Source organism: Lytechinus variegatus, chromosome 8, assembly GCF_018143015.1.
Source record: "Lytechinus variegatus isolate NC3 chromosome 8, Lvar_3.0, whole genome shotgun sequence".
Lineage (NCBI taxonomy): Eukaryota > Metazoa > Echinodermata > Echinoidea > Temnopleuroida > Toxopneustidae > Lytechinus > Lytechinus variegatus.
In genome coordinates, this window is record NC_054747.1 from 9,979,159 (window position 1) to 10,004,866 (window position 25,708).

The window sequence follows — 25,708 nt, forward strand, 5'->3', positions numbered from 1 at the left end:
GTTGGGTGTGGAAAATGATTAAAGATTATTCAATAGTTTAACAAGATATGGGATTGCACTGTCTCTTAATCTGTTTGTCCTGAATTTGGGTAGTGTGTATGGTCTAGAATGCCTTGTTGATCGAATATTCGAGTCTCTGGTTGGCAAGAGATGGCAGAAATGGGATGTTGGCTTCACCTGGTCCTTCGCGAATGAGAGAGACAATGCCTTACGTCGATCAGCAAGCGAAGGCAGTTTGAGAACAAAAAGTGCCTGCTCGGAAGATATATAGCTTTCACCTAATACAACTCGCAGGGCTCGCTTTTGTATCGACTCCAGTTTTCTTGCTTCCTCCTTGGTAATCCCGGCATTCCAAACGGGGGCCGCGTACTCTGTGACTGGTCTGACATAGCAGGTGTATATGGTGAGAAGATCAGAGGGTGGGAGGGCAAACTTCTTCAGGAGACGTAGCATGTAGAGTTTGCGGTTGGCACTTTTGAGAATTTCAGATATGTGTGTACTCCATTTTAGGTTACTTTGAATGTGCACACCCAAGAGCTTGACACATTCAGCCTGATGGAGTAATTCGTTTCCGACTCTGACTAATGGGGAAGTGTTGGATTCCTTGTAAAACAAAACTCAACGGTTTGACATTTCTTTGGATTAAGGTTCATTTTGTTTGTGTGAGACCATTCACAGAGACGGTCGACTGCCGCTTGGATAGCAGGTTCTTGCTCTTTACCACGACACTCTATCAGTGACAGATCATCAACATACTTGTATACACAGACATTGGCAGAAATAGGCTCAAGATTATTACATGCATCGTTAATCATGGCCTGGAAAATAATCGGGCCTAGTTTGGTCCCCTGGGGGACACCTCCATTTGTTGAAGTCCAGTCAGAGAGTTGACGTCTATAGCGAACACGTTGTTGTCTGTTGCTGAGAAAATCACCAATCAGCTCCACTATACAAGGGCGAACATTCAGTTCAAGCAATTTACGAATTGCAAGCCCATGATCCACGTGGTCGAAGGCCTTTGCAAAATCTGTCAGGACAAGGGTGGATGACGACTTCGGCTTATCTGCATTAGTGTAGATTTCATGCATGAGACTGATGAGGCAGTGCGAAGTTGACATGCCACGTCGATTTCCAAACTGATGTCGATCAATGAAAGGCTTCATATCCTCAAGTGTCCACTTTGCTAGAAAACTCTCAGCCACTTTTGCAAAATGATCAGTGAGAGAAATTGGCCTGATGCTGTCTAATGTAGTAGGTGACGATTTCGGCACCGGTGTGATTGTGGCTTTCTTCCATACATCAGGGAATGTTCCACAAGAAAACGAACTGTTGATGATTGAGCAAATAGGCATGCTAAGTTCATAAGCGAATTTCTTGATGATGCGGGCATTTACTCCATCGGGTCCACCAGCTCGTGATTGATTTATCGCTTTTAGTTGCCTATAAACCTCCCATGGCTGTACAAGTGGTACAGGATGACGAGATGGTAAGTAGGAGGGTAGCAGTCGACGATCAAGAGGTTGCAGGTCAGCAGAATAGGAGGCAAAACATCCATTGATGCGCTGAGCAATCTCAAACTCATTGTCAGGTTCAACATCAGGTACAGTTATTGTTATTGGCTGGGGGTCATTTGACGTCATTTTACGGATCCCACGGTACCAGCCAGCCGGATCCTCCCTTTTCAAGTTCTGAATTCTATTTGAATAGAAAGACCGTTTTGCATCTTTAATTGCTCGTGAAAGCTGGTTTTTGTAGCGAGCAAAAGCGACCTTGTCCCCCTTCTTAAATGATTTTTGTCTAGCATTTATTAGTGTTTTGATGTATGGTGTCATCCAGCATTTATCTGTGGGGTGGAGCTTAACTTTACGAAGAGGAAAGTATTTTTCCATGGCCGAATGCAGTGTAGCGTAGAATTGGGTGCACTGTTCAAAAACACAATCTTGGTTGTAAACCTCGTCCCAATTATGATTAGGATCCATTGTCCAAATGCCCTCACATCGCTATCTTTCATTGGGCGTGATGTGAAATTTCAGATACTGCAGTTACATAGATAGATAGAGATACAAATTGAGAGATAGATATATAGACAGAGAGAGAAAGACGGACATCAGCAAATCGGCAAGGCAAATGATCAAGGCAAACATTCGTATTGAACCTGGAAAGTATAAGCTCAGCTGCGGATAACTTCGGTGCGGACTTTGGATCGCGCGCCCAGCTGATAATGTAAACAAACGTAGACGTAGACTCTTCACTAGTCGCTTTTTGTCTACTTTTCCGGAAAATGCCTTCGCATGGTGTAAAACGGAAACGCGCCCCCGGGCCCTGGGCTCCGTTGGCCGGCGGCGCGGCAATTAAGACACAGTTTATTATTGGCGAGCGACCAATACGTCTGCCTTTTCGTGGTGATTGATTTACGTTCGTTTTATCGTTGAGAGTTTTACTGAAATTTCTTTTCTAATTGGGGAGTATTTTCTCTTGGTGTGATGATATGGAAGAGCAGAATGCCGTCTTGTTCTGCAATCAACTGTACGAATCGAGATCCGGGATCGAGATGTTCGTGAAAATCTTCAGAACAATAAGGACTGACATTTCACAGCCAGGCACAGGTAAAGAAAATAACACTTTTCTTGTAGTCCCATCCGTAGATTTTTGTGTTAACTGTGTGTAGGTATTTATGATTTTGATAAATCTCGTGTGGACGGTGAGAAATGTTTGATTGAAAATCAAAATTGCACGAAACTTCAACAGATGGCAGCTATCTGTTTTGAGGAGGTTTTAATTTTTAGTAATTCTCGACTCCTACACAGTGCAGTGAGACACTCCTAGTACCAATCACTCTAGGCGACACCGTAATACCACTCTAGGCGACACCGCAATACTTACCCGTGTTAAGAAACTGGGACTCCACTCACGCGCATTTGGGCCGCCCTAGCTTAGAACTAAGCTTTCTTTCCGTAAAAAAAATTATTCTTATGATTAAATAAATATTAATTAATACATGAATACTGTTAAATCGGTACTCACCGGTTCTCTTCTTGAATTTTCTGCCAATTTCCCACGCTGCTGGCTGCAATTCCGCGGTAAATTTCGTCGCCATAGAGAGCTGTTCATGCAACGTTATTTATAAATGGAGCGCCCTTTACGAGAGTTGTTAATGCCGCGGAGAAATCGTTAGGCATTTTGGCCTGTGTTCAAGGCGTAGCTGTTCTATTTTTTTTTATAAAATTATGTGTGAGATCGAAATCTCAGCGAGTAAACACTCTTCCAATATGGAAGAGTGTATACTCGCTGTGATATGATCCCGATAGGGAGGCGCAACACCCCCACCCACATGGGCGCAAACCCCAGGGCCGGGGGACATGTCCCCTCACCCAAAATAGTAGGGGGCACATTATGAAATGTCCCCCTACTATTTTTGGTCATGTCGTTCAAATTCGAAATGTATTTTGGAAGAGACGATCTTACTTTTGGCATGCCCCCTTTTTTTTGCTTGTTTGCTTGTCAAATTTCTTTTGGTCAAGATGACCTTCTTTAGAGGGTGATAAACCTTCTTTTTTTGTTTGTTTTTTGCTTGTCAAATTTTCCAGCCCCTGGTCCCCCTACCTTTGGGGAGAGATTTCCGCCCTTGCAAGTAGACATATACTCTTGATATTGTTTGCGAATCTGCACGGGCGTCGATCGAGGGCTGGGGATGAGGAAAAGCGGTGAGACGAGAAAAAAAAATAGAACTTAGAAGGGGAAAGGCGACAGAAAAAAAGTGAACGAAAGAAAAATTAATGGAAAATAAAAGGGAAGAGTAAATAGGGAGAAATGTGATGGGTAAAATAAATTATGGGAAAAGAGGACAGAAAAAAAGTGAACGAAAGAAAAATTAATGGAAAATAAAAGGGAGGAGAAAATTGGAGAAATGTGATGGGTAAACAAAATTATGGGGAAAGATTCTGGACGCACTATTCATGTTTTATCATGAAAAGGATAAGTTATTTATCCGCGAGCAGACACTTTTTGATATTGTGATCTGAAACTGGATAATGATTTAAATAGAGAACAATCTGCGTATCTGAATTAACGTGTGTTTTAGATTTCGACCTAGAATTTGGGTATTCTAAGTAACTTTCTTATCATGAAAATCAATAAAGAGAGCGCAAAGTGCGAGCTAAAAATATATGATATAACAAAGGGTGAATTTAAGCTCTGTAATGCAAACACTTTGTGGGAAAATTGTGAATTGTGATGGATCACAGTTAAAAAAGAGCTGATGTATTTTATTTTTATTACTTTGAGTTTTTACATAGGACCGGAACATGCTATGAGGGCATTATGTCATCATATGAAATTGATGACCATCTTCCTATTTCTCTCGCATGGGAGCGCGAAATGTGTTAATTTTATGGCCTGAAAACTGGACATTTAAAGCACTTTGTAATTATGCATAAGAGGCATTATATATCTATCAATGCGAGCAGAAATCGCGAGTCGAAGTTTTTGATAAACTGTCATCAAATTAGTTTGATTTAGAATTAATATTGGGATATACATAACCGACTAATCCAAATGCTATAGCGTGCGGCGCTAGCTGATACGTTTTAACAATCTGACCTGAATAGGGAACTTTTTGAGAACTTTATGGAATACAGGAAAATAATACGTACCTGAAAATTCAAATTTTGCGAGCGCGCAGCGCAAGCAGAAAATGATAATGTTCAGATGATATCACAGACATTTTTACAGAGCACTTTTTAAAAATCAATTTGTAAATGAAACAAAATAATGAAAGTTCAATTTCCCAGCTGAAATATGTTTTGTATAATGACTTCAAAGTTTGATTTTTCAAGCTCCATATTGAGCAAGATATGCAAATACCCTAAAAGACAATAAGGCGCGAAGCGCGAGCGAAAATTTTTTATCCTAACAAATAGATTTAAAAAAAAATTATTTTCAGAGTCTTCCCCTAATGTTATTTCATTTAATCATGTTCCTCCTCTTATGTTTGCCTTTCTTCTTTTTTCCTCTCTTTTCCCTTCCTTTTCTTTTTTCCTTTCTTTTTTTTTCTTTTTTTGCTCCGCCAATAGGGGGGCCCGGGCCCCTCGGCCCCCTGGATCCGCCTATGTTAGCGGTTGTAGGTATAAATCGCGCTCTAACGCTCTAAAACTGTGTTCTTTATCAAAAAGCTGTCTTTCATATTCATTTTGTTCGCAAAAGAATATAAAGTTAATTTCAATCATTGTATATAGTTATTCTGTTTATGATAAAAATACTTAGAAATTGGGTTAGGTTAGGGTTATCAAATTATCAGGGCAGAAAATATATATTTTTTTCTCATTTTGCGCGTCGAGCTGGCACTATTTGATCTGTGTTATTATGTTTTTGATGACATTCATTGTATTCACAACAATAATTATTAAACATTGCGCACGCGCCGTGCGCCGCATGAATTATGTAGATCAGGTGAATAACTTACCGCTACACACGAGCAGTTGCTCTATATATTCTGTGTAATATAATATATAGAGCAACTGCCCATTTTTAATGGTCCATAATATACCCACTTTCTTCTTTTTTGGAACGAGTATGAATTTATCTACTGATATACTGAATGTACAATAAAAGTCATTATCATGTATTTCTTGGCATTTCATTTACTTTTTTTACCATAATTATATCACACAGCTGTTCGCATAGGCCTACGCCGTCACAAATAACAAAACAAAATCTCACTTTTTTTCTTTTTTGGTGGGGGATAGATTTTCCATACGCATACGTACAATTTTTCAAATTATTTTTTTCTGCTATTTTCATAATAAACTTTAAATGATTTCGCCTTTGCACTATTATTTTTTTAAAGACAAAATTACATCATCATCATATCATCGTCACCAACTTCATTCTCATCTTTATCACCACTACCACCATCATTATTATCATCATCATCATCATCATCACCGCCACCATCACCACCACTATCATCTTCACCAAGATAAATCCTGCTTTTTTTCCTTCCTATTTTCCTCTTTTTAGAGGGCACACCACCACGCCCCCTTACTGGATATCCGCCTCTAACGTTTGTTGTTGTATATAAGTTGGCGGATGCCTCATGAAATGAAATAATATAAAATAAGGAAAGGGAAACTAATTAGAAAAAGGACTGAGGAGAAGAAAAAAGAAAGCCAAACAAACAAGAAAAAACAATATCAAAATTTTGTTGTAAAGTCTTCTACGTCAGTTTAATAATTATGTTTTCAATGAAATGAGAACATAAAAAAATGAAACAAGTAAGATGGGCTATACATCGTAGCAAAGAAATAGAGGGAAGCTCCGAGACAATAAAAAGGGTGAGAAAAAGAAAAGACTTTGAAATACTCACAACACGAGCATAATAAAAAAATTGGAATAAGCAAGGACAAGTAGCTGAGGGACACCCCCCCCCCTCTCTCTCTAGTTATTTATGTATCAAACTCGCATACACAAGAATTTCTTACTAATCAAAATATTGCGAGCAAAAAGCACGAGCTGACATTTTTTTAAATATTCAAAACTGATAGAGAGACACATTTTAAACAATTCATGAATCATAATAATTATACAACTAGCTTACCAATCGAATCATTCGATTGCGACAAATGATCTGAGAATTAATGCTTTTAGGAATTCATTAAATTAAAGCAAAGTATCTCAACATTAAAATAATTAAGGCGGGCGCAAGGTATCAGCTACTACACCGATAATTTTTTTTTGACATTTGAAGTATTTTCGGTAATCATGAAAAAGATCGGATATTTCATGAAAGCTCAAATCCCGAAGAGCGGAATATTTTTATTAATTGACTTTTTAAAAAAATGTTCTAAGCCCCATTTAATATTTGATTATAAGTCGATGCATTAAAAGCTGAAAAAATAAAGTATTTTGTGTTCCTCTATCATAATTGTCTTTCTCTTTAACCCTGGTTCTTTTTTTCTGGGGGGAAGCATTTTGGTTAAAAAAAGAGAAAAAAGATAATTGCTGGCTTGTGGACGCCCGGTGTGGACGGTGGTAGGGACACCCCCCCCCCCCCCGTAGTTACGCCAATATGGGACCAAATGATCCTAAATGTCCGAGGCGAAACTTGTGCAATCAAACGTTATTTCTGAATAAATTAAAGCTTGCGCTGTTCAACTTCAATCTCTTTCAGCTAAATTTGCGATGAACGCTGCGTTATGAAATATATAATTATCAACATCTGGCGAAAAGAATAACCGACCGATCACCTGACGAGAACGCGTATACGTGATCTGCATATCAGGTCCGATCGAGAGTCAGAAGTGAAGGACAACTGCCAAGAAAATCAGGAAAAAGTCGTCAAAATGTAAGTTCCCCTTCATTTCTTTCAATTTTTTGTTAATTATTGAAGCATTAATGTATCATTAAAGCAAAATTTCAACAAAAGCCTCAAATTTAGCTAGTACTTTTGTTGAAATTACAATAAATTTAGATCCACATAAATCTCTAACCCAATTTTAGCACTGATGTCGCCTATGAGGTCCATACATGTAATGTTTGGACCTCATTGGTACTAGGAGTGGTACCAATGAGGTCCAAACATTACATGTATGGACCTCATAGGCGACATCAGTGCTAAAATTGGGTTAGAGATTTATGTGGATCTAAATTTATTGTAATTTCAACAAAAGTACTAGCTAAATTTGAGGCTTTTGTTGAAATTTTGCTTTAATGATACATTAATGCTTCAATAAGTAACAAAAAATTGAAAGAAATGAAGGGGAACTTACATTTTGACGACTTTTTCCTGATTTTCTTGGCAGTTGTCCTTCACTTCTGACTCTCGATCGGACCTGATATGCAGATCACGTATACGCGTTCTCGTCAGGTGATCGGTCGGTTATTCTTTTCGCCAGATGTTGATAATTATATATTTCATAACGCAGCGTTCATCGCAAATTTAGCTGAAAGAGATTGAAGTTGAACAGCGCAAGCTTTAATTTATTCAGAAATAACGTTTGATTGCACAAGTTTCGCCTCGGACATTTAGGATCATTTGGTCCCATATTGGCGTAACTACGGGGGGGGGGGGGTGTCCCTACCACCGTCCACACCGGGCGTCCACAAGCCAGCAATTATCTTTTTTCTCTTTTTTTAACCAAAATGCTTCCCCCAGAAAAAAAAGAACCAGGGTTAAAGAGAAAGACAATTATGATAGAGGAACACAAAATACTTTATTTTTTCAGCTTTTAATGCATCGACTTATAATCAAATATTAAATGGGGCTTAGAACATTTTTTTAAAAAGTCAATTAATAAAAATATTCCGCTCTTCGGGATTTGAGCTTTCATGAAATATCCGATCTTTTTCATGATTACCGAAAATACTTCAAATGTCAAAAAAAAATTATCGGTGTAGTAGCTGATACCTTGCGCCCGCCTTAATTATTTTAATGTTGAGATACTTTGCTTTAATTTAATGAATTCCTAAAAGCATTAATTCTCAGATCATTTGTCGCAATCGAATGATTCGATTGGTAAGCTAGTTGTATAATTATTATGATTCATGAATTGTTTAAAATGTGTCTCTCTATCAGTTTTGAATATTTAAAAAAATGTCAGCTCGTGCTTTTTGCTCGCAATATTTTGATTAGTAAGAAATTCTTGTGTATGCGAGTTTGATACATAAATAACTAGAGAGAGAGGGGGGGGGGGTGTCCCTCAGCTACTTGTCCTTGCTTATTCCAATTTTTTTATTATGCTCGTGTTGTGAGTATTTCAAAGTCTTTTCTTTTTCTCACCCTTTTTATTGTCTCGGAGCTTCCCTCTATTTCTTTGCTACGATGTATAGCCCATCTTACTTGTTTCATTTTTTTTATGTTCTCATTTCATTGAAAACATAATTATTAAACTGACGTAGAAGACTTTACAACAAAATTTTGATATTGTTTTTTCTTGTTTGTTTGGCTTTCTTTTTTCTTCTCCTCAGTCCTTTTTCTAATTAGTTTCCCTTTCCTTATTTTATATTATTTCATTTCATGAGGCATCCGCCAACTTATATACAACAACAAACGTTAGAGGCGGATATCCAGTAAGGGGGCGTGGTGGTGTGCCCTCTAAAAAGAGGAAAATAGGAAGGAAAAAAAGCAGGATTTATCTTGGTGAAGATGATAGTGGTGGTGATGGTGGCGGTGATGATGATGATGATGATGATAATAATGATGGTGGTAGTGGTGATAAAGATGAGAATGAAGTTGGTGACGATGATATGATGATGATGTAATTTTGTCTTTAAAAAAATAATAGTGCAAAGGCGAAATCATTTAAAGTTTATTATGAAAATAGCAGAAAAAAATAATTTGAAAAATTGTACGTATGCGTATGGAAAATCTATCCCCCACCAAAAGAGAAAAAAAGTGAGATTTTGTTTTGTTATTTGTGACGGCGTAGGCCTATGCGAACAGCTGTGTGATATAATTATGGTAAAAAAAGTAAATGAAATGCCAAGAAATACATGATAATGACTTTTATTGTACATTCAGTATATCAGTAGATAAATTCATACTCGTTCCAAAAAAAGAAGAAAGTGGGTATATTATGGACCATTAAAAATGGGCAGTTGCTCTATATATTATATTACATAGAATATATAGAGCAACTGCTCGTGTGTAGCGGTAAGTTATTCACCTGATCTACATAATTCATGCGGCGCACGGCGCGTGCGCAATGTTTAATAATTATTGTTGTGAATACAATGAATGTCATCAAAAACATAATAACACAGATCAAATAGTGCCAGCTCGACGCGCAAAATGAGAAAAAAAATATATATTTTCTGCCCTGATAATTTGATAACCCTAACCTAACCCAATTTCTAAGTATTTTTATCATAAACAGGATAACTATATACAATGATTGAAATTAACTTTATATTCTTTTGCGAACAAAATGAATATGAAAGACAGCTTTTTGATAAAGAACACAGTTTTAGAGCGTTAGAGCGCGATTTATACCTACAACCGCTAACATAGGCGGATCCAGGGGGGCCGAGGGGCCCGGGCCCCCCTATTGGCGGAGCAAAAAAAGAAAAAAAAGAAAGGAAAAAAGAAAAGGAAGGGAAAAGAGAGGAAAAAAGAAGAAAGGCAAACATAAGAGGAGGAACATGATTAAATGAAATAACATTAGGGGAAGACTCTGAAAATAATTTTTTTTAAAATCTATTTGTTAGGATAAAAAATTTTCGCTCGCGCTTCGCGCCTTATTGTCTTTTAGGGTATTTGCATATCTTGCTCAATATGGAGCTTGAAAAATCAAACTTTGAAGTCATTATACAAAACATATTTCAGCTGGGAAATTGAACTTTCATTATTTTGTTTCATTTACAAATTGATTTTTAAAAGTGCTCTGTAAAAATGTCTGTGATATCATCTGAACATTATCATTTTCTGCTTGCGCTGCGCGCTCGCAAAATTTGAATTTTCAGGTACGTATTATTTTCCTGTATTCCATAAAGTTCTCAAAAAGTTCCCTATTCAGGTCAGATTGTTAAAACGTATCAGCTAGCGCCGCACGCTATAGCATTTGGATTAGTCGGTTATGTATATCCCAATATTAATTCTAAATCAAACTAATTTGATGACAGTTTATCAAAAACTTCGACTCGCGATTTCTGCTCGCATTGATAGATATATAATGCCTCTTATGCATAATTACAAAGTGCTTTAAATGTCCAGTTTTCAGGCCATAAAATTAACACATTTCGCGCTCCCATGCGAGAGAAATAGGAAGATGGTCATCAATTTCATATGATGACATAATGCCCTCATAGCATGTTCCGGTCCTATGTAAAAACTCAAAGTAATAAAAATAAAATACATCAGCTCTTTTTTAACTGTGATCCATCACAATTCACAATTTTCCCACAAAGTGTTTGCATTACAGAGCTTAAATTCACCCTTTGTTATATCATATATTTTTAGCTCGCGCTTTGCGCTCTCTTTATTGATTTTCATGATAAGAAAGTTACTTAGAATACCCAAATTCTAGGTCGAAATCTAAAACACACGTTAATTCAGATACGCAGATTGTTCTCTATTTAAATCATTATCCAGTTTCAGATCACAATATCAAAAAGTGTCTGCTCGCGGATAAATAACTTATCCTTTTCATGATAAAACATGAATAGTGCGTCCAGAATCTTTCCCCATAATTTTGTTTACCCATCACATTTCTCCTATTTTCTCCTCCCTTTTATTTTCCATTAATTTTTCTTTCGTTCACTTTTTTTCTGTCCTCTTTTCCCATAATTTATTTTACCCATCACATTTCTCCCTATTTACTCTTCCCTTTTATTTTCCATTAATTTTTCTTTCGTTCACTTTTTTTCTGTCGCCTTTCCCCTTCTAAGTTCTATTTTTTTTTCTCGTCTCACCGCTTTTCCTCATCCCCAGCCCTCGATCGACGCCCGTGCAGATTCGCAAACAATATCAAGAGTATATGTCTACTTGCAAGGGCGGAAATCTCTCCCAAAGGTAAGGGGACCAGGGGCTGGAAAATTTGACAAGCAAAAAACAAACAAAAAAAGAAGGTTTATCACCCTCTAAAGAAGGTCATCTTGACCAAAAGAAATTTGACAAGCAAACAAGCAAAAAAAAGGGGGCATGCCAAAAGTAAGATCGTCTCTTCCAAAATACATTTCGAATTTGAACGACATGACCAAAAATAGTAGGGGGACATTTCATAATGTGCCCCCTACTATTTTGGGTGAGGGGACATGTCCCCGGCCCTGGGGTTTGCGCCCATGTGGGTGGGGGTGTTGCGCCTCCCTATCGGGATCATATCACAGCGAGTATACACTCTTCCATATTGGAAGAGTGTTTACTCGCTGAGATTTCGATCTCACACATAATTTTATAAAAAAAAATAGAACAGCTACGCCTTGAACACAGGCCAAAATGCCTAACGATTTCTCCGCGGCATTAACAACTCTCGTAAAGGGCGCTCCATTTATAAATAACGTTGCATGAACAGCTCTCTATGGCGACGAAATTTACCGCGGAATTGCAGCCAGCAGCGTGGGAAATTGGCAGAAAATTCAAGAAGAGAACCGGTGAGTACCGATTTAACAGTATTCATGTATTAATTAATATTTATTTAATCATAAGAATAATTTTTTTTTACGGAAAGAAAGCTTAGTTCTAAGCTAGGGCGGCCCAAATGCGCGTGAGTGGAGTCCCAGTTTCTTAACACGGGTAAGTATTGCGGTATCGCCTAGAGTGCAGTGAGATGGCTCGCTATTGTGCAGCCACTATATTAGGGTTAACAATGCAAAATCTCCCCCGACGAGGCTCATCGATTTATGTCTTTATATTTATTCATGAAAATATGTGAAAAGAACTACCAAAATGAAGAGTATTATTCCGTTTTGGCCTGAAATCCATCAAGACAGGGAAAAATAAACCGAAAAGGCAGAAAAACAGTGACTCGTCTTCGGCTATCGTGCAACTTCACTTTCCAGTTTTATCTGAACTTCATATACATGAACTTCATATACATGAATATTCACTTTCCAGTTTTATCTGAACTTCATATATTTGAGGCCGTCGTCAACATCAAGCAAGTCGCTCATGACGACGGTTTCCTGCGTTCTGAAATTGAATTAAATAATATTTTTCATATACTTTTTTTATATTCAGAAAGAGATCGTAAATGATACGTGTGTCTAAAATGTATATACATGTAATTGTAAAATCTATGTAATAATTGATTATGTTGTATTATGTTGAACATGTTGAACGCAGAAATAAATTTCAAGCAAACAAACAATACATGTATGTACGTAAACACATGGCCATTAATTCCCTGTACAGATCGAGCAAGAACTTCGGTCTCTGTATTTGGTGAGTGGAGCTAACGGAGTTTAGCAGAACAACCAACATATCAGAGACCAAAGCTTTTAAATTTGGCCTAGACGTGACTTACCTAGTCTACCTTTCTCTTGATCATGTTGATTTTTATGTCACCCTTTCTTCGAATAATTGCAATCACATTTTTTTTTAGATTTCCTCACTGCAACCCAGATCTTTTGAGACAGTGGGTGATAAACATGCGTCGGGACAGATGGATGCCAACAGCCAGGTCTCTTTCATGTTCCAAGCACTTCACGCAACAGAGCTTCCATAGGTTTGGACTATGTGTTCAGCTCATTGATTCTGCTGTGCCAACAATCTTTGATATACATGTACCTCATCATCTAAAAAAGGTATGTTGTAACGTGTATGTGTGGTTTGCATTGAAGTACATTATTGTGAGTGTACACAGTCAGTTCTATTAAACACTTCCCAGGCTGTGAAAAATGCATGATTTGAAGTGATAAAGTAAAATTAGACAAAGCATTGACAATTTCATCTAAATCGGACAAGGACTATCAAAGTAAACACATTTTAAAGCTTTGCCTTATTTTGGTGTAACTGTTCTATGCATGCCATTATGAATATACAATGAGCAAGCTGATGATGTCGTTTGTATCCCCACTAATTTTATTCTTTTGTATTTTATCATTTGAAATTATATGTATTCTTTTTTAAACATTTAGAATACCAAAACCGGCTAATGGACACCAGTTGACAGAAATCACATTTATGATTGTTGCATATGAAAAGAGAACAAGCATGAATCTTTCTTTGCAACTAAAAGACCACAATTTATGGAATTAGCTAATTCTTAGTGATTGGACTTTTTTAATCATAGTTTAATTGTTCTTTGCATGGGATAATCCTTTTACATTTTTTTATTTTATCTCTTCTTTATCAAATATTTAGAAATTTCCTGCTGTCCGTGTTTCTGCACCACCTTTGAAGGAACCAGATGTTCATTCTAGTCCACTGCCACAGCAAAGTACATCAGCTGATCCTCTGGCTGAGCACAGTTATGCTACAATGGATTCGCCACGGAAATTGACGCGCAGGTTAAACCTGTCCGAAGACAGACTGGAAAAATGCAGAAAGAAACTAAAAGTAGTCCATCAACGAACACGCCGTTTGAAACGAAAGGTAGAGACCCTGAATGGTGTCGTCGATGAGCTACGGAATGATCAGCTGATTTCTACAAATTGTGCAGCCTTACTTGAAGGGACTGTAGACGGCATACCTAAAGAAGTGATGAATAGAATCATTGAGTACATAAATCGAGGAAAAAATCATCTGCTTATCCTGAGGAGCTGAAGTCATTTGCATTCACATTACTATTCTACTCGGTAAAGGCTTATGAATACGTCAGAAAGATTTGACTTGTGTCTATAGGATTGATGGTGATCCAGGTTTCACAAAACAAGCGTTCATGTCACTCGCAGGAAAAGTGACCAGAAACAGAGAGGCTGGTAAAGAGACTGTCATCGCCTTGATGTTAGATGCCTAAAAAGACCCTCTTCCCAAGATCTTGGTCATTGACCGCTAGATCAAGACGAAAATTGGCATTCGTATTACAACCAACGTTATCTACAGAACTATATATACGTAATTATTTGGCAATTATTCAGCTTAATTTTCAATTAATTAATTATACTAATTAATGCATGAAATTACTTAATTGGCCATTAATTTGTAAATAAGGGCCCAAAACTGCTAAGTTTGATCTAGATACTCCTTTTCTGCATTCTTATTGAATACCCATTAAAAGATTTCAGTGCTTATCATTTTTTAATGTATTTTATTGTTTTACAAAATTTGTCCAACAATTGTATTTATGCGGGCCAGAATATGTGCAGAATTTTGAACCATTAAAAACTTTGCCTTCAGGAACCATTAAAGAACATCATTGTGTAATGTTCCTTATTATTTGCCTATGTTAATTTTCAATATCTTTGACATGTTAGGTGCTTCATGCCTATTAATATTGGCCCTATGTGTTTCTTATCCCTCTTAGACCCTACATATGGAGTCTGGATGACCCCCCAAATGGAGTCATGACGACTCTCCAGGGGAGTTGAGGTGACTCCCAATTGGGAGTCCAGCAAACGGTTGACTCTATGTCAAAATTAACTCCATGTTGGGAGTCATCTGACTCCCCTGGGGAGTCAATATTTCCTGACTCCCCTGGGGAGTCATATATCATGATATATATCATGATATCATGATACATGACTCCCAGGGGAGTTGAGGTGACTCCCAAATGGGGGTTCCAGCAAATGGTTGACTCTATGTCAAAATTAACTCCATGTTGGGAGTCATCTGACTCCCCAGGGGAGTCAGGAAATATTGACTCCCCAGGGGAGTCAGATGACTCCCAACATGGAGTTAATTTTGACATAGAGTCAACCTTTTGCTGGACTCCCAATTGGGAGTCACCCAGACTCCCTTTTGGCTGTGAGTGAATATCGTGTTTAAAAGCCACCGGCAAGGCAAATTGCGTTTTTGGTATAATAAAGCAACTTTTATATCTATATTTCATATTTATCTATATTAATATTATTATTAATGTTATTATTATCATCATTATTATTATTGTTCTGCAGTTTGTAATAATGCTCTAGCACAGCAAAGGCTATAACCCAACAGGAGCAAGCCTAGGACACCCTTTCCCTTTTGGTTTTATGTATTCAAAATAGTTTATTGTCTTTAGAACTCTTAAAAGATTACTTTTGTTTGTATTGATATCTTGGAATAGATTGAGGAGAAAATACTCTACAATTGACATGTAGAAGAGCTGTAGTACATTGAAAAAAGAAGCCACACGTAATCTCTATAATACTCAAACCCCCCGCTATTGCTTCCACTCTATGTTAAATTTAAATATTTTCAGAGCCCATTCGGAAGAAAGATACATTTCTACTACACACAGTAAAGCCTCTTTACTTTCTCCTCTTGAAAAAAACATAGAAGGCATTGTTTTATACCGCATAAAATAAGTTCGCGTACATGACGGTGGCCTGTCGAAGTTGCCCAACCCTTTATTTTGTTTTGACAATATATATATACAATATCGTCTAAATGAAGCCCTCATCTGGAAAAGGGCACTTATTAAAGGCAGCATCTACATTATATAGAGGAGGCCCTGGTACTTGGAAGCGGGGGCTGAAGCACCCGCAAGATTTTCAGGAAGAGGGGGGGGGGGGGAACTGCGTGTATTATTCTCGATAGATAACACCGCCTGAAATTCCGGCAGATGTGACAAAAAAAAGAAACGTTACCCAAAAAAATTCATTTTGAAGTGCAATTCTTTTTGTTTATTTGCCTGTGAAATTTATTGATGTAAATTTGAAAATAAAAAAAAGGTTCAATGTACAATTTTGGTCCCAAGAAATTAAACAAGCTTCAGCCCCCTCTTCCCAGTGCCAAGGCCTCCTCTATATAATGTAGATGCTGCCTTTAATAAGTGCCCTTTTCCAGATGAGGGCTTCATTTAGACGATATTCTAAATATAAATTGTCAAAACAAAATAAACGGTTTTGGCAACTTCGACAGGCCACCGTCACGTACACGAACTTATTTTATGAGATATAAAACAATGCCTTCTATGTTTTTTTTTTCAAGAGGAGAACGCAAAGAGGCTTTACTGTGTGTAGTAGAAATGTATCTTTCTTCCGATTGGGCTCTCAAAATATTTAAATTCAACATAGAGTGGAATCAATAAAGGGCCGTGTGGCTGTTCTTCAATTTACCACAGCTCCTCTACATGTCAGTTGAAGAGTATTTTCTCCTCAGTCTATTCCAAGGTATCAATACAAACAAAAGTAATCTTTTAAGAGTTCTAAAGACAATACACTATTTTTTGAATACATAAAACCAAAAAGGGAAAGTTTATCTTAGGCATGCTCCTGTTGGGTTATAGCCTTTACTGTGCTAGAGCACTATTACAGACAGCAGAACAATAATGATAATAATAATAGTAATAATAATAATAATAATATTAATAATAATTATAATAATATCAATAATGATGAATGTAAATATAAAAATATAGATATAAAAGTTGCTTTATTATACCAAAAAACGCAATTTGCCTTGCCGATGGCTTTAAAACATGATATTTTTTTATTTAAAGTCGAAATACGGAGAGGGGATGGGGTAAATTCGGAGGGCTCCCGTGGGCTTAAATAAACAAAAATAAAAAACTTTTTTTCAGGAATCATGTTGTCTGATGTCCCATACATCTGTGTTTTCCAAGTTGATAATACAAGTCAAACTGGTTTTGTAAAGTAGCGGGAATGCCGGGGAGATGCAGTTTTGCCACTTTGGGGTCTCCAAAAGATATATATTTTAAAGGTCAAGTCCACATCAGAAAAATGTTGATTTGAATCAATAGAGAAAAATCAGACAAGCACAATGCTGAAAATTTCATCAAAATCGGATGTAAAATAAGAAAGTTATGACATTTCAAAGTTTCGCTTATTTTTAACAAAATAGTTATATGAACGAGCCAGTTACATCCAAATGAGAGAGTCGATGATGTCACTCACTCACTATTTCCTTTGTTTTTTATTGTTTGAATTAAACAATATTTCAATTTTTAAGAATTTGATGACCTCCTTGCCTGGAGCACAAAATGTTAAAATGGAATTCCATGTGTTCAGGAAGGAATGAAACTTCATTTCACATGACAATGACGAGAAAATCAAAATATTTCATATTTCATATAATAAAATACAAAAGAAATAGTGAGTGAGTGATGTCATCAGTTCCTCATTTGCATACCGACCAAGATGTGCATATAACTGTTTTGTGAAATGAAGCGAAACTTTAGAATGTCAAAACTTTCTTATTTTACATCCGATTTTGATGAAATTTTCAGTGTTATGCTTGTTGGATTGTTCTCTTTTTATTCAAATCAAGTTTTTGTTGGGTTGGACTTGTCCTTTAACAAAGTTAATATATGGATTGAGGTGGGGTACATTCGTCATGATTCATGTGCCAGAGCTTCATTAAAGCAGTAACCTGCAAAGCAATGTCTCCTGTAAATTTTCCAAGAGAAACAAATTAGAAACAAATAAAACAAAATTGATAGTGTTTTACCGATACCGAAATGCATTTTGCCCGTATGTATCATAGATTTACGGTGTGCATGGTGTGGGAGACACACCAACAAAAGCGATACGAGAAGCCGATGGAAGCTATTGTGTTGAGATTGTGTTATCTCGAATGACATACAATTGATCGCTTTATTGTCCGATTCGTGTGACTGTGACATAGAGGTTGTTTTGGTCTCGTTTTAGCGCAATATCACGTCATACATTTTGACATATTTGCCCTCTTTCTAAGCAAATTAAGACACTAATACTGTCATGAAGCATATCGATGTTTTCGCTAATATATTCTCTTTCATGTAGAATGTTGACATTTTGTATTAATTGCTGTTAATTATAAAACAGTTCAGGATTCTTGAAAAAATACTCGGTTTTAAATTATAATTTGCATAATTTATGTAAATTAGGTAATAATAAACAAGGATATCCCAATTATTTTAAGACAATTTTCTTCCCTGTCTTACCCTAAGTCTTTATTTCCAATTTTAGGGCAGTTCTGGTGAAATATATTCTGAATTACTTGTACATAATATGCAAATTTATGCAAATTACTTGCTTTTTTGCATAGATACAGCGTGTCTCTTTGGATGAATCATTTTCTTTTGACTCAAGGAACATTTGTGCCAAGTGGGACATTTGTAGTAAAAAATGCAGCGTTCAACCTCTTAACAAGTCTACTAACTAAAAAAGTAAGTGCTAAATGTTAGAATTTGAACTAGGATTTCAGCACTCGTAGTGCAGTCACTATACAAGCACTGTAAGTGCGAAATTAGCACTTTATTTTTTTACAGTGTAAGGATTAGATACTATTAACTTGTAAATAACGTTGAATGATATGATGTTTTAGATATATCATCCGAGAGGTTATTCATAAAGTAATTAAAAGGAGAATTGATATGCAAATGTGATTAACGAATAACAAGGAAATTTCGGTCAGTCATTATAATACTCACCATTTACAGTGAGGCGGGATCTACTCCCAGCAATCCCATAGAAAGTGTTCGCTTTACACTCATACACACTATCATCCTTCAAAGAGACATCTCTAATTGTCAAATTGCCGCTTGAAATTAAATCAACCTCCAAAGAATATTGGTCTGGATCTTGGTTTGTTCTGCTGCAAGAATTAGGACAACTGTACGATGCTAGCACACTCGAAGCTCTTTGCCATGAGAGAGAGCCAAAATACAGTTCATCCGTCTTAGGCTGGTAACTGCAAGTCAATGTCACTGTCTCTCCTTCTTTGACGGATAGATGTTCAGGAGTTGATACGACTATTTGCTGAGCAACTGTCACTGCTAGATACGAGATAGATGTATAGAAAAATATGAGAAAGCAGGCTTTGAACAACCATTACTAAAAATTTCTAAAAAATTTCTTGGGTATAATTCAAGCATAGATTTCCTAGAATCTCTTAACAAAGTATGCCTTTATGCTTTAAATTGCGTAAGGAGCGCTGTCACGCAAATGAAAGAGAAGGGGAATTATATTTATTGAAGCTTACTTTTCTTCAAGTTCCATTCCACCCCAGAAAAATGTTAATTTGAATAAATATAGAAAAAGTCAAACAAGCATGAGACAGAAGATGATGTCCCTCATTATTTCATTTGACAAAAAGGACCAACTTGACTGAACCATATAGTACTAAACAGTGCTAATTCCCATGTTTAGGGAGGAATGACGGTAGTTTCACTTGACAATGCGGAGAAAATTTGAATATTTCATGTAATGTTTAAAAAAAGGAGCAGTGAGGGATGACGTCATCAGTCCTCTCATTTGCATACCGATCACGATGTGCAACTGTTTTGTGAAATAATGCAAACATTAAAATCCAACAATTTTCTTATTTTACATCCGATTTTGATGAAATTTTTAAGGTTGTACTTTTTGATTTTTTTTCTCTTTTATTAAACATAAATTTTCGTTGCGATGGACTTGTCTTTTAAAAGGAATACTGTTAGGCCCTATTATTATTTATAAAACGTACATCCATGAAACATCTTGGGCAAGGTGCTGGCATAGTATGTTTTGGTAAAGCAGATTCTAGCATACATGCCACCATCAATAAATCTCTTTTTACTATGTTAGCGATGTATTAAAGCTTTTCACTTCAAGGCAAAGCACATGGACAAAATAGTACGGAAAACGCACCCCAAGGACGGTATAAATTGTTTTCGTTTGTCGTTTGTTTTATTGCACCCCCTTTAATGTTAGATCCGTCCCTAGATGTACTCACCTGAATGCGTCCACTGCTTCAAAATCATGGCTGTTAAGATCAAGATAACGGGGTGCTTATTACAAGCAGGAGCAACCATTTCCATTGTTGCCTGTAAAGAGACAATGATTACTTAGTTTAGATATTAATTTCACTATTTGAAAACTGTCCATGAATATCCGAATTCAATTATCGTCCAATCCTTATAAAGGAACATCAAGTAGTATACTAATATTCATCTAAAACACACGATTAATTATTTAAAACTAACTTAGTGTCCTGGAGTCTTTGATTTTCTGATTAAATTAATGAACAGAGCTGTCGGAGATAAAAGAGCATGAGACCAGTTCTGTGATGGACGTTGATTTATAGTTGAAAACTAATTTGCGCCTGCGTGACTCAGAAATTGCGTCCGTCCATATCTGAGCAACATTAGCTTTGTAGCTTATTGCATTTTAAAATACCAAAATATTGCGATTTTGTAAGGGATATATGAACGGTTGTTTTTTAAATGTGGCAATCGACGTCCATACATGTATTTATTAAACATTACAGTAATTTTCGTTATTTGAGCATGATCTTGTCATGCCCCCTATAGTTTATGATGTGAAATCATCAAGTATTTTTGTTATTAAATTTTGAAGAACAGATCCTGAATTAAAAAAGAAAATGGATTAATTTTAATATCTATTGAAAATAAATAAAATAGTTGTTGTTTGCGTGAGATTAGACTCTGGAAAGAATATCAGGCGGTAAAAAACACGTTGCATATTAATTATGTTATGAATTATTGATAATACTGGAATACGTGGGGGAGAAAGGTAGGCCTTTAAAATTGTTTGGACCTACAGACCGCCGGGTGAACTGAGTAAACGGAATTAGTTTTCGTAAATTGTGACGTCTTCATTTGAAAATGAACCTAAATGTAAACAATATTTTTTAAGAAAAAAAATGTTAATGGGACAAATTGAAAAAATGACATATTTCATTTTTCCTTGGTGCTTTTTTGTTGTTTCCTTTATTACATAGAAACCTATTAATTGTCAATAAATATGATTACCGCCCTCTTAAGTCAAATCAGAAACAGCTGCGTGTTATGCTATGAGGAAATTACTTTGTTTCATGTAAATTAACGCTATGCTGTTAATTGATTTAAGTGAAGCAAAGTGTTAAATGTAAGCCTGTTAATGTATTTGCAAAAGGAACGGGCCTAGATCATCAATAAAGGGGGCGCAGGGTTCTAGCCCCCCCCCTCTGATTTTCCAAAAGATGATAGAGAGGAAATATATTTTTTGAAATCATAATGGTAGGCCTTATGAAAATAAATTGAAAAGAAAATACAATCAAATTAATAAAGGATTTAAAACAATGATATTCTGGAACTGCCCCTGTTTAGAAATCATTAATAGGAATAAACGGCAATGAATAAGCAGAATTTTTTTCTGGTATCTGATTTCTCCTGCTTTAATCCCTTGTCCCCCATCATTATCTTTTTCACTTATCCACTACTCTTTCTTGTCTCTCTTCATTAACTGTGACTACAATCATGGCAATTAAAAGAGGAAGTTGATCATATTATTCCGCAATACTAATCTAAATATAAGATACGCTAAAGAAAACAAATTACAAAACCTCTTTTGAATATCCACTTTAAAAATTCAAAAGGCCTTAAAACCTTACATGGAAAAACACTCAATGACAATGTACGTAATGGACTGAGGCAAAAAATGTGAATGAATGGAATATAAAACAGCGAGACTATGCTAAACAAAGTTAGTCAAAGGCATGTTATACAACTCGGTTTGGAGGTGGGACATGCAAAACAGATTCCTAAATTATTACTTATAAAAAGAATAGCTAGATTAATGACGGTCATCCATCACACTTACACACACACACATACATACACACATACATACATACATAACAGGTACTTATATAGCGCTTTAACACAAATATGATCAAAGCGCTGTACTTTGAACAACTATAATTCATCACTGCTCGTTTATTTCGTGATCTAAAAAATCAAACGATTCCAATATTATTTTGATAGGTGTATTTTTGCAAATTTAGTTAATAATCGGCTGCTGCATAGTTTTATTAATATTTATTTATTAAAGCATCGGCCATCGCAGCAATATAATAAACAGAGAACTGCGAAGTGTGAAGCTTGACAAAAATAACTCCAATTTAGGTAAACTATCAATTTTGCTTTCCGCATATATGGAATAATTTGCAAAATGGTTTTAGAAACATTCGCAGTAGAAAAGAACAAATATGTATCGATTGTCAAAAGAATCCGGCTGAAAAGAAAATTAATAAATAGGCATCAGTATACACTGCCTAATACTAAAAATTTGTTTAAAGATTTTTTTGATTAATGACATTTTTTCTGTAAATACGTTCTTTGAAGATAACTAATTATGTGACTCAGTAATAAATCGAAATGATTGAATTGTTGTTTAAAATATAAATTACATTATTTCGGGCTAACCTCAATTAGGATTTTGAATAATATGTTAGCTCCAATTATCATTTGTGTGTGTGTGTTCAAATGTGACGTACCGTTTCATGGAAATATATTTGACATTGAGATTGGGTAATTTCGTGGGTAGGATAGGAAAGAGTCGTCAGATTCAGTTGTAGTCGATCTTTCAATTACCAGCCAGATCAAAATGCCATGAAAACGAAACCAAAACAAAAATCCCTGCAAAGACGGGAAAACAAATGAAGTACATTGAACTACAAGGCAATCATATCTGTAATATGCATATTATCGTATCAATGATTGTTATACGATTGTAGTCATATTAAGTATTTAAGTGAAAATAAAATCAGTGTGGATACTGCTGTTTGAAATATTTATATGCATTTTGCATGATATTGTAACTTTATTTGTATTTTAACCTTGTTAAATCAGGACATTGGTGTGAAACAGCAATTCAGCTGATCTTTTTATCCTGTATAAATATGTTCTGATAAATGAATGAATAAATAAAGTCAATACAAATTATTCATTGGCACCCTCATCTGTTCTTTCTGTATCATCAAATCAGATAATGAATAAAGTGTATAATTATTGAGAACATCATCACCTCGAATGTGACATGAAATCCTCTGACTTGCTTCTCAATATCTACCTCCTCGTTATCTACTGATAACACTCGTCATCTTACAAGGCAAGAGCAAAATAAATTTGAAAAAAAGAAAAAAGAAAAACTAACTCCAACCCTTACTCTTAACTCTAGAGCCTGAAATAAATTAAATGAAATGCATACTGGATGTACACATGCAAGTACCTAATTGCATATCAATTACAAACTCTCATTACTAATCATACATGTCCTGTAATTCACAGTAATCTATCACAACAAACATGCTTTATATTTTATTTGAAGCTTCAGACAATGTTCTGAGAAGCAAAAACATATTTTATCAATCTTCAAAACAAGACCTACAGATTTCATCACACCCTCAAGTCCACAGCCAAACTGCTATATTAATAAAACAATTAAACTATCTTGTGAGTGGTCACTCTAATTCAACAACTCCAACAACTCTCATTACTCTTAAGGTCCTGTCACATTGTGACCATCACGACGGCACCAACTGAACAGCCAGCAGGCAGCTAATAGATTAAATAAAAAATCGAATTACCTACCTATACTAAAAAATTTAACAACTTATAGTTGTTCAAAGACATTTATCAAAATTGAATTCAAAAGTTCACTTGCTATTACGTCTTATTTATCACAACTATTGACATTCATATCAAATCAAAGGATTCATTCGTTTGGCGCTAAGATAATTAAATGTGTTGGTATTGATAGGTTGGTATGATTAAATAGGTTGGTATATGTTGCCATGTAGTATTGTTCTCCAACAATACCACAAGCGTATAACATAGTTTATTTAATTATATTAAGGCCACACGAATGAATCCTTGGATTTGATATTTATTACATGGGGTAACTTGAACCCAGGTCGCTATGGGTACTCCGGTAGTCTAGTGGTTATAATTATAATAATAAAAATAATAATTGTCATTGATAAAGCGCTTTATCAATCGACGACTACTCAAAGCGCTTCGCAATTATCAGTACCCGGTCACTGGATTCATAGCATTTCAAGCAGCCTGTTAGGCGCACACTTGCTAAACCAACCACAATGTTTCCTATCGGTACCCCATTCGCACCTGGGTGAGAGGGTCAAAATGTGGATTGACGCTTTGCCAAAGTACGCTGGGCCATGGTGGAATTCGAACACACGACCCTCTCATTACAAGGAGAGAGTCAGAACCGCTACATCACGACGCTTCCACACTGGTTATGACACTGGTCTCGTAATCCAGAGGTCGTGGGTTCGAATCCCACCCGGTCTGCCTACGATTCCTTTTCATGGGCAGGCATCAAAACAGCAGTTGTGCTACCCTTGTGGTATTGCTGTAGAAAAAAAACTTATTTAATTATCAACATTCATAGCACTTCATGTCATGTCATGTGTTTACAAGAAGACAGAGTCAAGGTTCTGAACGTCGTGATAATCGAGTTTACCCATTTCGTTATGTGGAAGTTTACGAATCTTTCTGAAATTTCCGGTGCTGCTTCTGACATTATTTCATTTGACATTTGTTTTCATCGCACTCAGGTCAGTGCTGTTGTCGTTAAGCGGATGTAACGTCACTCCGCCCAGCCTACATAATTTCTAAAGCCATCTTGTTTCTAACATAGGGATTATGTATACGCATTATTGGTAGTTTTGGTTTGGTTTTCTTCACGGTAACAATGTAGAGTAGTAAAATAAAGGTTACAGATAAGAATATTAATACAATGAATACTTATTAAATACCTTTAAGAGATGCCGGGATGGTTCACCCCATTCAGAGTCAATGATATAATGGCTCTATTTTTCAATGAAGTCAAGGCGTCATTGTTTTCATTTGATTTTATATCTTTTACCACTTCAAGAGAAATATTTGATAATAGATCGAAACACCGTTTATCACGTGCTTACTCCATCGGAATTTCGTTTCCCCTTTATTCTAGTTTAAATGATTGTAAAAAATGTGTATAGAAACTGTCTAATGGGGCAATTAGCAATGGAACCATGATTGTATCTTGACCAGTACCACACTCTTTGCTTTTGATTTCAATCTTATATCAAATTTCCCTGACATCTGTCACACTGACGTACAGATGGGGGAATTTGGGGCCATGAACCCCCCCCAAAAAAAAAAAAAATAATAAATTAAGAGAAAGGATAAAAATAGAAAAAGAAAGAAGGGAATGTGACTTTTGAAAATATTGCGTCACAATCTATGACAAGATTAGATTTTTGAATTCAAAATTATCATTTTTTGCTGGCTCATTTTGGTCGCTCGTAGCCTTTTTTTTTAAATAGAAAATGTGCTCCATAATATACCATGTCAGGGGAGCGTTTCATGAAAGGACTTGTCAGACGTTTTATCCGACAAGTCCTGTTTTATCCGACAGTTACTAT

At 36.1% G+C, this 25,708-nt stretch overlaps 2 protein-coding genes across 2 annotated transcripts in view; one reads left to right on the top strand and one right to left on the bottom strand.

Moving 5' to 3' along the window:
• Positions 1–22,870, bottom strand: part of LOC121420633 (nectin-3-like protein) — a 32,528-nt gene extending 9,658 nt beyond the window's left edge. The window contains exons 1-3 of the mRNA XM_041615296.1: positions 22,775–22,870; positions 20,231–20,321; positions 18,948–19,292 (exon numbers count right to left, since the gene is read on the bottom strand). Of these exons, the coding sequence (XP_041471230.1) occupies positions 18,948–19,292; positions 20,231–20,315 (430 nt within the window). The 5' untranslated portion in view covers positions 20,316–20,321; positions 22,775–22,870. The remainder of the gene's footprint in view (positions 1–18,947; positions 19,293–20,230; positions 20,322–22,774) is intronic.
• LOC121419952 (THAP domain-containing protein 6-like) lies at positions 13,014–14,799 on the top strand. The gene is made up of 2 exons (XM_041614447.1): positions 13,014–13,236; positions 13,796–14,799. Exons 1-2 carry the CDS (start codon positions 13,081–13,083, stop codon positions 14,195–14,197), a joined length of 558 nt encoding a protein of 185 aa, XP_041470381.1. The 5' UTR covers positions 13,014–13,080; the 3' UTR covers positions 14,198–14,799.
• Positions 22,871–25,708: the final 2,838 nt, after the last annotated feature.

Coding starts and splice junctions, on each gene's coding strand:
- LOC121419952 (XM_041614447.1), top strand. CDS start 13,081: ATGCGTCGGGACAGATGGATGCCAACAGCCAGGTCTCTTTCATGTTCC. Junction 13,237..13,795: donor TACCTCATCATCTAAAAAAG/GTATGTTGTAAC, acceptor TCAAATATTTAG/AAATTTCCTGCTGTCCGTGT.